Raw genomic sequence first — 14,595 nt, 5'->3', positions numbered from 1 at the left:
GAAAACGTCAATTTCATTGTCCAATTTAGTTTATCCAGTTTATTCACCTCGTCTATGTATTTATTTTTATTTTGTTTTACCTTTTTGATGAAAGTACACAGTGACAAATGTAAAATATATAGTGATAGGTAGTTTGCCTTGTAGTTGTTGCATGTTTATGGCATTATAAAAACATGGACAACATGACTGTCTTCTTCAAGATACACATATTGAATAACTATTGTCTCATAGAAAGTTTAGTGGCTCATAGATGAAAGTCTAGCCATTATCGTCTCTGGCTACTTCTTTTGACCAATTTTTGTTTTTTTTCAATCAGTAAAAAAACACCAACAGTAGAGATCTATAAGTAGAAATCCCCGGTGAAAATGAGGAAAAACTTTCAAAGCAGCCCATAAACCATAACTTTGCAAAAAATAAAAATGCATGTCATACACTATGAGTATTTCATTAATAAGATTTATAATTCATTATTGAAATAATAAAATTATAAGTGATTCATTCAAAATTGACAATGGTTAACACAATATGGTTTTATTAAATGTACTTATTTTCTAAATGCTTCTAAATTCTTGGGCCATTATGAAAGGTGTTGCCCTAAATGTATAATGAAAACAATATTATAAAAGTATATTTATAATCCCATAAAAGATCACACCTACAGTATTTCTAGTTCTTACAAACAATTTGTTGTGAGATAGCAAAATCTGGCCTGTTATGTTTTGCCAATGCGCTGATTTTGGACAATATAAAATGCTTTGTTAATTGTTATCATCTTGGGCTTACATTCACATTCTGTTCTTTTCGTTTAGTCATAATACATGTAATAAAAGCTTCTGAAACAAATCTTGAATTGTAAAAGACTGGTAAAAATGAAAGTCCAACTAAACAACCAAGTAAGATGCTGTATTTGTACTGTACACTTTTTTTGCTTGATGGATTTAAAAATAGTAATAATTTAGGCTAATAGTTTTCTTAACTGTAGAAAACACTGCTAATGAGCAAGCAAAACAGTCTCTGACTCAGACATTTACTGTTACACAACATACTGTTCCACAACATTAAGTTCTGGAAAATGTTGGTGTTCACCATGTTTACGCCACAATCTACGTGTTATTGACTGTGGAACTGGATCTGACCAATGTAAGGAGTGAATAAGTGACAGTCAACTTAACTGTTTCAGCGCTTTTTGATAACACGTTTCCAGTGGGCAGTGGTCACGTGATCCTCAATACACTGTTACTGACTTAGCATTGAATTCTTCATACAGAGTTAAGCTGATTACAAAGTAAAAATGCCAGAGCTATGTAGACTCTAGGTCAATAATTACTGACATGCGTGTATAGTTGTTCTTCAAGCATTAAATCATTTTTTTTCAAGATTATGTTGCACAAAAGCCACGCCCAAACCCTTCAATCCGATGAGCATGATTGTAGAGTCAGCGAGAAGCTCCAGATACTCCTGACATCAGCACCTAACAAGCTATTGAATTCAAACCTCATATTATATATCCCACTGATACGCACAAGGACCAAGAGTCTAGACGTTCTTCCTTCCCCTGTATTTTAATAAGGACTGCAATTTTTGGTCATTTTGAAGCCCAGCAATCACAAAGCATGTGATTAATGCTTCTCAAATATAGGCTGCACCTATGCTAGCTTAAAGGAAACCCCTTATTATTCTATGGAAAACACAGAAGACCCTTTTGGACTTTTTGCTGCATTTTGAGAGTATTAAAGACAAAAAGCATAATAGCTGGAAGGATTGAGGAGGTAGTACATTATGAAAGGTTTATTTTTAAAGTGAATGGTTCTGTTTATTTACTCTGTAAACAAATTCTAGTAGGATTTTCAATTTTTTAAAATTTTTATATATATTTTAATTGTGGTGCCTTGATTCTCTGCGGAATTTCATTTTGATTTTGATTTTAGAGACTTTTGTAGTTATTTATGTAATTATATTTATATTATATGATATTATTATCTATTAGTATTATTTATTTATGCGTGTTATTTATTTATTTATTTATTTTTGTCTCGCCCATAGAATGGTCTCGCCTTGTTTCATCTTGGGGCGGATCCTGCACGCCGTGCGTGTCGCGTCATTGCATACAAACGCTCTGTTAAGCGCTACAGAGGACAGAGCACGCATTCATAAACGTTACAGCCACGAGGACGGGCTGAAGGTTACCTGCTTCAACAGTGCTTGAACGGCAACCGATATTCTGTCTTTTCGCCTTTTCCATCAGTCACAACTCATTTGACTCTAGTCAGTTTGTTTTCGAAAATTAGATTTAAAGACGCTTGCTTAAAAATATATATTCTACGCTAACCAGCTTCGTTGACTATCCGTGCAAATAACATCAGAAAAGCCGTAAAACCGATTTGAAGGTAAGTTTTTTTTCAGAATCAACACATATTCAATTTATAGTGTTTGTTTTTGTTTAGATAACGGATGAATAACTTCACCTCGGTTGCATAGAGACCGCGGCATCCATCACTAGCAGGGGCGCCATCTTCGTTTGTTTGTTTTTATCGATTAAGTCCTGCTGGGAAAAACGAATCCGATCAAATAAAGCTACGAATTGGCTTAATTTACCAAATTATCATGCATTTAGATTGATGTAATGTTTGAAAAGGCTGCCGTGTCCTCAAATAACTTTACGTTACCCACCACGCCATTCTCCTATTCTTTCACTTTTTACTTTATTTGTTATAATCGCTATAATGTCAATCTTCTTCGTAAACACCCACGAAGACGTACTCTATAATTTTTTTCACTGTTTTTCAGCTTTATTTAATATCAAAATATTATGGGGACTGACGCTGTCACCCTCTAAAAAATCGCTTAAAGCCAAGGTGTTTTTCATAATCCTTTGTTTAGTACACAAATTACAAAATTGTCTGTAAGATTGACACCACAGGCCAAATTTCAGATCCATGTATATATAATTGTTTATATTGCTTCTCAATTACAGTTAAGTTAAACATAGGTTACACTGTAAGTGTGCCAGCTCTTGAGCAGGTGGGATTGGACCAACAGGTTAAACCCTGAGAAGAATTATCGAAGTGATCCAGGAAATGTCTGTCATGCGTCTTCCCATACCAAACAAATGATAAGAGTTACCGAAATGGGGTCAAACTTCAACACCACCTGTCCTGAGACCACATTCAGTCTTGTAAAGCATCTTACAGAGAGCATAAACACATGCTGGCTTGTCTGGAACAGTCACAGTAAACACTATTATTAGTGGGTTTATGGTGCGTGAGAGTGTTGGATTTGGACAGCGCACATTAATAGCGGGCTGCATAAATTACGGTACAGCAAGTGTGGCAAGCTTATTTTGTTGCCTCTCTTACAGAAACATGAGCTCTCAGGTGAGACAGAACTTCGAGGAGGCCTGCGAAGCGGCCATCAACCGTCAGATCAACATGGAGCTGTATGCATCCTACGTCTACCTTTCCATGGTGAGAGTCCAAGGCAATTACAGCGCACTAGATCAATCCCATTCCCATTTAGAGTAAAATATAGTGTACTAGGTGAAGGGAAGGGGCACTGAGTTCACTACATGAATGAACTTTGAAAGTTTAGTTAATGATCCATTTTGTTTACTGTCTCTCTTGTGACCTCTGTTTTATTTTTCTCTCATGCAGTCATACTACTTTGACCGAGATGATCAGGCCCTGCACAACTTTGCAAAGTTTTTCCGCCATCAGTCCCACGAAGAGCACGAACACGCTGAGAAACTGATGAAGTTTCAGAACCAGAGGGGAGGGAGGATCTTTCTGCAGGACGTGAAGGTACGTCTATAGTGTGTGTTCAGTTTGTCAGGGCAAGGCAAGGACGTAGAGATAGAGAGGACAAAGTTGGGGTGGGGCTCTTTATCTTTTACCGACATTGACGATAAACTTCAAATGACAGTCAGCATGTTTAAGCGCTACTTTGTCGTGGGAATAGATTAAAGTGCGTGCATGAATGCTCTTTTGACAGAGCTCTGTGACGCTATACATTGTGTGATTTTTGCTGGGTAGAGCTGGTTTACCAGTTTCGTTCATAATGGGGAAATTGGTTAGTTCACATGAAATTAATATCGGGAAGTTGACATGTTATGGTAACTAGTCAGATGCCACAGCATCAAAAATTCTTAGCAGCATTTTACCTGATGTTTAATTTTTATCTGTATGTCTGCAACTCACAATTCTTTTGATAATGGATTAATCTGTTAATTGTTTCTTCAATTAAAAAATTAAATGAATTAGTTTTAATCAGTTATATAAAAAATGGCAAATATTAAGGCAGTTGTTCAAAAAAGGGTTTTAATATTTAAACTGATGGCGTACTAATTGAAAGAAGATTTAAAAAAAAAAAAAAAAAAAAAAAAAAAAAAAAGAGTAAAAATCAAGCATAGGCTAAATTAGGTGGAACATTTTGAATATAATCTCCATTATAATTATCTTAGTTAATGTTCTCCTGAATACATGTAGAATTAAACATTTATATTTATTGTCTTGCAAAAAAGCATTTAAGAAAGAATCTTATTTAAAAAATGATTTCATTCCGCTGCTAACAGAGGCTTTTTTGTTACCTTAATGAAAAATGGAAATACTTGCATGACTTCCTGGCATTGACAGATAAGGATGCACCTGTAAAATGTTATGGGCTGAGGAAATCCACTTTGAATGCATTAAACCATAAAAGCATCACATCACTTGCTCAATAATGGATCCCCTGAATGGGTGCCATCAGAATGAGAGTCCAAACAGCTGATTAAAAACATCACAATAATCCACTAGGGGTGTGCACGGATAGTCGAACATTCGAATGTTCGTTCTGTTCTAATTATTCGATAAATAAAAATGATATTCGAATTTCGCAAAAAAAAAAAGTTCACAATAAAACCTAATTTGGTCACTTTCTGTGATTCTCCACGGCATATTTGAAGATGTATGCAAGCAAAAAATAATTAATGAATGAATAAGGGACCGTTCACATATCGCGCCTAAAAAAGTGTGGAAAATGCTAGCTTTGCTACTAAATTTATTTCAAAATGACAATCCATATACAGCTATGATCAGCTGTTCCTTCATCTTGGCTAAGCTTTCAACGTTGTTACGGGAAAGGATGAAGCTGAATGTTTAATTCTTGTCACATGACCTGTGGTGTGCTTGCGGCATTCTGAAAAGTTGAGATGTTTTTAACTCGATGCGGTGCGAACACGCCTGGAAAAAACGGGCGCGTCGCATCGCATGTGCATTGCAACCGCGTCGCTTCCATTATGAGCGCGCAATGCCCACTCGTCGGAAAAGGCTGAGCCAGTTCTTCAGCGATGATTACAGAGAGTCCAGCCGAGACGAGTGGGAACAGTTCTTGCTGGAGCCATGTATTCCTCCAGATGAGGATCCCATTCAGTGGTGAAACGAAAACACGAAGCGCTTCACAAAACTTATTCGCTTAGCACAGCATTATTTGTGAGTCCCGCCAACGTCTATGCCGTCTGAGCGCGTTTTCTCTGCGGCCGGCCTTATTGTTAACAGACTAAGGAGCCGACTTTCCCCCGATCATGTTTACATGCCTGTGTTTCTTAACAAGAACATGTAAAACAATAGAAAAAAAGATTTGCTGATAGTTTAAAAGTTTTAAAGTTAAGTGTAGGCTACGTTCTACAATAGCCTAATTGCAGCAGGCTGCTTTACATTTTTTCTTTGTTCACTTTTTTTTTTTCACTTTTTTTTTTTTTTTGCTTTTAATCTGTACTTTTGTTTGTTTGCACGCATTGTTAAAGGTTTTCAGCTACAAAACACGATGTGTAATGTTCAAGTTTATTGTGTGTAAGCTTGTTCAAAATGACGGAAACAATAAATGTTGCTGGAAAATAACGTCTGTCTCATTAAACTTCATTTAAATAAACGAATATATTCGAATATTCGTTTTTTGTGAGCTCAAATATTCGAATGTGATATTTGCGGAAAACGCCCATCCCTATAATCCAGACCACTCCAGTGTTTTAGTTTCCATCTAAAATAGGAGTCCTCCATCCACAATATTTATTTCTCCAGTAAAAGTAGTCTCGTCTGAATCAGGAGGGAAATATGCACAGATCAAGCACCGTTTACAAGCAAAAACAGTTCTGAACATATGTTTTTGATGTGAGGGGATAACATGGGATGGACTGGAAGAAGGGTTATTAACTTCTGTGTTTGTGTTTGATAGAAACCAGAGAAAGATGAGTGGGGAAGCGGTGTGGAAGCTCTTGAATGTGCCCTGCAGCTGGAGAAGAGTGTCAATCACTCCCTCCTGGAGCTGCATAAGCTGGCCTCGCAGCACAACGACCCTCATGTGAGTGTGCAGCTACTGACACCAACGCAATCTCATTAACAAACAAAACCTATTCCAAACTCACTCTTCTTGCTTCTTACAGATGTGCGATTTCATCGAGACACACTACTTGGATGAGCAGGTGAAGTCCATCAAAGAACTGGGCGACTGGGTGACCAACCTGCGCCGCATGGGCGCCCCCCAGAACGGCATGGCCGAGTACATGTTCGACAAGCTCACACTTGGCAAAGAGAGCAGCTAAATACTCTGTCCATCTTATCATTTGCGGATTAGTTTTGCTGTATAAGTGTTTGTTTGTTTTTTTCTTTGTAGCCCATCAGACTCTATAGTATGTTGTTTAACTGACTGGTCAGCCTGTGTGTCCAGTTATTTAAGCAGAAAAACCTCTTAGCTTGTATGACTCTGCAATGCTTCGCTGTTTAAAGTCACACTTCTCATAAGCCATTGAACTCTATATATCTAGCTCGTTCACAGTTTGACTTGCCTGCATGCAATGTGTGATTTGTCAATGAAACTTTGCTCCAAACCAATAAAATAGAAACCTCTGGGATCTGAACTTGTCTTGTGACTCATTTATCATTTCCAGGTGTGAGGTTTCAAAAGGGGTTATTAATAGAAATATGCAAATTATGACTTTGGTGCTTTATATATATATATATATATATATATATATATATATATATATATAATATATATATATAAATAATTATCAAATAAAAAAGATTTTCAAATATTGCACCTGTCAAACAATCTGTCAAATACATTGAACAAAGATTTTCTTGCCTATTTTAATCAATACTGAGTTGCACTGTGAGGGCAGAAGCTTTAAAAAGTAGCGTGTGCTTATTTTTTTTGTTACTGAAAGAATTATCCTCTGCTAGGCTGCATTTATCAATCTAAAATGTTCTAATGCTTGAAAATGTAATGTAATTTATTTCTGTGATGCAAAGTTGTTTTTTCAGCATGATCAATCCAGTCTTCAGTGTCACATGATCCTTCAGAAATCATTCTGATATGCTGATTTGCTGCTCAATATTTCATAATTTTGAAGACGGTGAGGTAAATGTAAGGATTCTTTGCTGGGTAAGAAGCTCAAAAGAACAGCATTTATTTGAAATAGTTTTTTTTAATTATTTTTTTTAAACCAGTCTTTACTTTCACTTTAGATTAATTGAATGCCTTCTTGCTGAATAAAAGTATTACTGGCCCCTGATGTCTGAATGGCATTGTAGGTTGACAAGAAATAAACCTAGATAATATTAATAGCTATACTACTATATTCCTTATAACATTGTTTACTACCTTATTCTGGTGTGGATTCATGTGTTTTCTACTTCTTATCACATACAATTTAACTGTGACTACATAAATTGTCACATATGTTTCAAACTTTAGCATCAGGTCTCTTTCCCATCATGGCAAATGCAGTTTGGGGATTTCATGATATTTAAAGGTGATTCTAGTTGTCCGCATATCAAATTATGACCAAAAGTCGTCTCAGTCTATTAATGTCTAATGTAAGAAGTCTTGAACTGAAGTCAAGGAAACTAGACACCCATCTGATGAAATCTGATATACAAAATATTACAATATTATGGTTCTGAACCACAAGAAAGAAAAGATTCACATTATGAACAACTCTGAGCTTGTATGTTTTTGCATGTTCTCTAAAACCAAAGTGAGTGATTACAGCAAGAATGTATCATCAAAAGTCATGTCGTCCTGTTTAAGTGTCTTGCTGTAACAACCAGTTGTAAAAGTGTTCATATTTCAGCCAGATCAGGTGTCTAGTATCTTTAGTCATCAAATCAAAACTACAAAAGGGGAAATACAAGAAGGAAATAAAAACAGCCCACTTCTCTTTTAAGAAGAAGGTGGTATATAACCTGTATTTACAGTATTTACACTTCCTCTTCTATTAACGTAATATGAATTATGTATGATCCTTATATATAACAAAACTGTATATCAGTAGGGAAGTATTATGTATTAAATATTTATATTGTGAAAACACACAACACATTTATAGCATGTAGAAACATGTTTGTGCAGACCAAAACCGACACAAATTTGCCAGTTTGAGCCACACAGCTGTGAGAATAACCACATGCCAACGAACATCTACTGTAGCTCAAGTGTGAAAAAAAAAGATTTTAATATGTCAGTTCACTGTGTACTTACATTGTTAATCTGATCAGCTAGCGTTAATATGCGGTGAAACAGGAAATTATTTAATTCAAAACACCTGTAGTGTGAGTTTGTGCTTGTCAAGATGAACATACAGTAGTTCTGTCATATAACCCTGAACAGCTGGTATGATGAAATATCTGCATGTCATCATGAGCACTGCTTTGTTACACTAGCTATAATATATATATATATATATATATATATATATATATATATATATATATATATATATATATATATATATATATATATATATATATTAATTCATGACATTTTGATGTTTGAAAGTCTATAGGTTTACATAAATTCAGATATAAATGTAATTTAAAAAATAAATAAATAATTATCAAATTAAAAAGATTTTCAAATATTGCACCTGTCAAACAGTCTATTTTGCCGTTAATACTGTTGACGGTGTCCTTTATCAGTAGGCGTAGGTGTAGGTGTGTAAAAAAAGTTGATATTGTTGTCGTGAAGACAAGATCCTGGTCTGTTGGCGGCCTCCCTCTATGTCACCTACAGTAGCAGCAGCGCGCCAGCGCCGCGTCAGGCCGCTTCTGGTGTGTAAAGACCACTGATCTATAATATAGAACTATTTATATATATAGATCAGTGGTAAAGACACAGAAAACGCGAGGCAGCCGCCACGCTCCTGACAGGCAGCAGAAACGCCACGCTCACTCCACGCAGCCAGTGTGTCACCGGCCTGAGAGCCTGCTTTTATACAGTCTATGCTGAGAGCTTCAGTGTCAATACTGCGTCAAAATCAAATAAATTTGAGCGCGATTTAAACCCGGAGGATCGTAACCACTCTGCCTTGGGAAAGCTAGCGTGTCTCAGACATAGTGATAACACTTGTTGTCTTGTTATATATATATATATATATATATATATATATATATATATATATATATATATATATATTATGCTGTTGTGTCCAATGTAATTGTGAACTCAAACTTAGGTTAATAAGAGTCATAAAGTAAAAAACAGTTTTTTTTGTTTTGTTTTGTTTTTTACCAAAGTTTCCAAGTGAAAGTGTGAGTGGTAACAATATTCAAGTGTTGGCTATGTGCAGGCATCTGGAATTTCCATCCCTTACGTAACAAACATACATAGGAATATACTGCAAAATAATATTTTTTCTTAAAAAAAATATTTTTCCCTTACCTAACTTTTTCTTATTTCGAGTTTGTTTGTTTTTGAAAAATCTGTTGTGATTTGATTACATCATCAATACTTTTCAAATTTTGTTGAATGATTCCAGTGTCTGTATTTAATCTCTCTAGTCTTTTACAATGATGTTTGAATGTGTAGAACCAAAATGAAAGCTGCATCATCGTTTTTTGTACAACTATATTTAAAGATTGTACTAACAACTACACAGTGAAGCTATAGGGGCATCTTGTGTGAGAGTGATCTAAAGTAATGATATTTCATGATAAATGAGTTTTTTGGACAAATACTTCTGCAAATGCAAGGCTTCTTTACAAAACACAATATGCAAAGTTTTAAACAGTGTTAATAATAATGACTGTTTTGAATTTTGTGTCTAGACTTTTGAGAAATGGCATCAAGGTTCTGAAATTGGTGACAAAATGATTATAGAAAATTGTATGCTGCTAATCGCTGCGAATGCACCCAAAAAGTACTGAAAAAAAGACCACCAATGCAACAGTAAATGATGAAATAATGTTTGCTTTGACACAGCTTAATTAAATTTTCTATAAAACTATTTCAGTTTCCTTTCTTTTTTTTTAAATCTTGACAATGATCTTTAATCAAATGTAGATGTACCACATTTTACTCCACAAAAAGAAGATTCATTTTTGGTTCCGCAAAGAACCATTCAGTCAAAGGTTCTTTAAAGAACCACCTCTTTCTTACCTTTTTATAATCTGAAAAACCTTTCACCACAAAGAACCTTTTGTGAAACAGAAAGGTTCTTCAGATGTTAAAGGTTCTTTATGGAACCATTTAGACAAAAGGTTCTTCAATGGCATTGCGAGGCACCTTTATTTTTAAGATTGTACTTTATTTTGTAGTAACAAAAAAAAAAAAGATTTGATGGGTTAAGTTTAGTTTTACTTTGACACAATGTTATAAAAACATGTTTCACAAATGTGGGTTTTCCCAGAAGTGGTTATGCAACACAGGAGCTGTTTCAGGATTAAGTTAGTCTGATTTTTTCTCATCACAGTTGGGAAAATCCATGGGTAGCCCAATCCGAGCCTTATAAAATGTCTCTTGCTGCCTGAAGACCTTATGTGTCTGAATTGAGCGAACCTGACTGGTAAGAGACTGACCGAACCATGCATCTCTTTCTTAATGCAAACATGTTAAGTTGCAGATGCTTTATCTATAGCTGCACTCTTATCTCTACAAAGATCATTTTTACCTATGGAGATTTTAAACTTCTACTGTTTGTGGCATGATTAGTATTATAATTTGCTCAGTTATATCTTTATGTGTTCAGGTCTAATCATGAAGGTTCTTGCTGTGCTGGTGTTGGTTTTGGTGCTCGAGACCCAGGCGCAATGGCACCAATACCCAGGACAAGCCATTGGAGGTCACTTTTTTCCTTTTTAACTGCATTAAATTTATTAAACTTATAACTTCAAATTTAACCATTTCACTGTGTTTTGTAGGTGCAAAGGACATGTCGCATGCTTACCAGGATATGAGGGAGGCTAACTGGAAAAACTCAGACAAGTATTTCCATGCACGCGGGAACTATGATGCTGCAAGAAGGGGCCCAGGAGGCAGCCGAAGTGATCAGGTATGTCAGATTTGACATGATTTTATTCCTTAGAGATTCATTTGAGCATTTATACTGAGCAAGAATGTTTGCTCCCTTGCACTATAATGCAACAGCAGCTCACAGTGCTATTATGCATGTTTAAATCATTTTTCTGGATTTTGAACTGCAACATTACTATGTTATGTAATTAAATCACTGTTCTGATGTGTGCAGTAATGCAAGAGAGGCTGTGCAGGGATGGGGTGATTCAGGCAAAGGTAAAGAGGATTCTGAAGCTGACCAGGAAGCCAATCGCTGGGGACGTAACGGCGGTGACCCCAACAAATACAGACCGAAAGGCCTTCTCGAAAAGTACTGAAAAGAAGATCATCAGTGCAACAGGAAACGGATTAAATCGTTTTACTGTAATACTGATGACTCAATTTTGCATTAAAAAACAAAAAACATTTCACCTTTTTACTACATCTTAACAATTATCTTTAATTAAATCTGCATTTATGACATGACAAATGCGAATTTTTTTAAGTTTTAGCATCATTCAGTCAATGTAACACGCTTTAGTGTCTGAATAAAGCATGCAAATTCATTTGTAGATTGTGTGTCTGTTTTCATTACTTCACCTCCAGCTGGTCACTCAAGCACATTTATCTACCAACATCTTCGTCTTGACTGGGCATTAACTAAATTTGCATTTATTAAAATCAGATTTCAATCGGAATCATTTATCAAAAAGCAATCTTTAATGTTACACAGCTTCAATAAAAAAAAAAAGGTTGAGCCTCATTTTTGCATTTCTGTTCAAAAACAATGCTAAAGTTCTAAACTGAATTTGAGAGGATCTTTATCTATCTGATCTTCTCTGTCATGACGGAGGGGTATATAAACTGATGCTCACCGTTTAATGCTTTCTGCACAAAATAATCAAATAATTATGTATTGTACATACTGTAGAGATTATAGCACAAACTAAGGCTATCTCTGCAATAGGTTAAATGCTAAAATTTGTTGGCATATTCCTAATATTCAACAAGAAGTTAAATGCTTCATTTATATATCTATATATATATATATATCTATATATCTATATATATATATATATATATATATATATATATATATTTATATATATATATATATATATATATATATATATATATATATGAGAATATACTGCAAATGAAGACAAAAACACAAAGTTTAAAATATTGACAAAGTTTGACCCTTTATTGACTATATATTGCAGACACATGTTCCGGATATACACACACATTCAGGAGATACAGCGGATTTCCCAGCATGTTTTTCTCCTGACTGTTAAAGGAGAGTAACAGTTTCAAAAGTAAGTGTTATTTCATGCGTTTTTGCTCAGTATTATAGATCTGTTAGTGTTAAATGTTGTATAAATATAAAATTTAAAAAAGGTTTTCTGGCATGTGTAAGGTTGTGGGGTTACCATTGTGCCATTGGTTAGGTTGACGATTGGCCAAGCATCATTAAAACTATACGTTACTTTATTTAAAAAGTTTTAATAATTTATTTGTGTGCTTTGTTTCAGCACAGTGATAGTTCACAAAGTGCTTTAATATGAAATTTATATCAAATTAATAATAATATATCATATATATTTTCTTTGACTAACACCGCAAAAACAAGAAATTTTAATATTTGGGAGAGCAAACAACAACAACAAAACCTCCACACAAAAGCAAAAGCACTTATTTATTTTCAATTTATCTTGTGCTGAAATCATGATTATAATTTTTTTTAGAACTGTTATACAAACAAATAGTCAAAGTCAAAAATAGTTATATATTAAAAAAACAAAACTTCTTTTTAATTTTTTTTAAATTAACACACTGAATTATTTTCAGTTTATCTTGTGCTGAAATCGTGATTTTTTTTTTACTGTCTCTATACAAATAAATAGTCAGTCAAAATAATTATATATTTTTAAAAAACTATTTTTTTTGTAAGTGTTTTTTTTTAATTAACACTTTGTGGATCCGTGTGCTTGAGCAACCATGCAGACGGTGGCGCTCATCATAAACGAGTGAGCTGAATGAAAAGCGACACAAATGGCTCAAGTTATTTACTCAGATACTAAAACATATTCGATCTCACGATTTCACGTTACCAACCTATACCTGACTACAGTAAACGGAGATGGGTTAAATTTTCACCGCTTTGCCGATGCCACTCAAATCACATGTGTTCATGGATTCTGAGTTGCTGGTTGAAGGTATTTTGTAATACCATAATTATTGGTAACAAAATTTCTTTCAATGTTGGTAGATAAAGACAATGTGCTTGAAAGCCCAGCTGATGGCGCTCCAACATAAACAATGAGTTGTATTAAAAACATACCCTACACAACTATAAATTAATTATCTTGCTTTATTCATACACTAGAGCCAACACAGTCTCACTCCCTACTTGTCAGATGTCTGACGCATGGTCAAGGGATCTGGCGTCACTTTTTTGACACTGGGTATACCTTTGGCGTTATTTTTCAACGTGCAGGTTAGTCCGATAGACTTCTATAGAACTCAGCAGCGTTTAAATTTGACGTCTTGGGTCAACACACCACACCGCAACGAGACTAAATAAAATAAAAATAAAAAAAGAATAGGCTACAAAAAATTATTATGACAGAGATCGTTTTTATCTGGCCCTCCAACTTGTTTTTGAGGTTTAAAAATCCTCGAAATCTGATATCAAAGTGCTCTCTGTGCAAAGGCTTAGCTCGTTCATCAGTGGTGAGTTTAACAACACTCAACTGCAGGGAAAACGGCATTAAAAGGTGAGTTTAACAACGCTCCAAGGCGCGTGCAAGTAAGCAGTTTAACCGTTTTGTAACAACCCATTCTCGCTTATTGCTTATATTCATAGTTTTTCACTATGAAATCACGTTCAAGAAGTCTCATTCAGCACACATCGCGATACTTGCCATCAGTTTACATGTGCCACAAGTTCGGTGAGTAGATGTAAGTACGCTCTTTTAATGCCTGTTATAAAATGTATTCTGTCTTCTTTATTAATCAGATTAGCGCCGTATTGTTTACTCGCTGTATTATATCAGTCATCCGAGGCTGTCTTTGAGTTTCATTGCGTTTAACTAAATGAACACACCTGCTAACTAGTGTGATTAAACTCTGTCGGTCACGTGACGTGCCATAGACTTTCAATATATTCATTTCAGGTTCAAAGATGTAAATTTGTAGTAAAATCATGGTAACCACGACACGTACAATAGTAACAAATTAAATTTCAAGTTAATACCCAGGAACGGGACATTTACCATGTTTTTACCA

General features: G+C 35.0%; 2 protein-coding genes across 2 annotated transcripts; both read left to right on the top strand.

Annotated features, from left to right (window-relative positions):
• Positions 1–2,126: 2,126 nt before the first annotated feature.
• LOC132117833 (ferritin, heavy subunit) lies at positions 2,127–6,889 on the top strand. Its single transcript, XM_059527142.1, has 5 exons — positions 2,127–2,387; positions 3,359–3,464; positions 3,651–3,797; positions 6,208–6,333; positions 6,416–6,889. The coding sequence occupies exons 2-5, from the start codon at positions 3,363–3,365 to the stop codon at positions 6,572–6,574; spliced, it is 534 nt and encodes a 177-aa protein (XP_059383125.1). The 5' UTR covers positions 2,127–2,387; positions 3,359–3,362; the 3' UTR covers positions 6,575–6,889.
• A 4,116-nt stretch (positions 6,890–11,005) lies between these two features.
• On the top strand, positions 11,006–11,816 carry LOC132113900 (serum amyloid A-5 protein-like). Its single transcript, XM_059521952.1, has 3 exons — positions 11,006–11,092; positions 11,172–11,297; positions 11,485–11,816. The coding sequence occupies exons 1-3, from the start codon at positions 11,008–11,010 to the stop codon at positions 11,640–11,642; spliced, it is 369 nt and encodes a 122-aa protein (XP_059377935.1). The 5' UTR covers positions 11,006–11,007; the 3' UTR covers positions 11,643–11,816.
• Positions 11,817–14,595: the final 2,779 nt, after the last annotated feature.

Source organism: Carassius carassius, chromosome 3 (genome assembly GCF_963082965.1).
Source record: "Carassius carassius chromosome 3, fCarCar2.1, whole genome shotgun sequence".
Taxonomy (NCBI): Eukaryota; Metazoa; Chordata; class Actinopteri; order Cypriniformes; family Cyprinidae; genus Carassius; species Carassius carassius.
The sequence above is the reverse complement of the archived record's forward strand: the minus strand, read 5'-3'. Positions and strand labels throughout refer to the sequence as shown.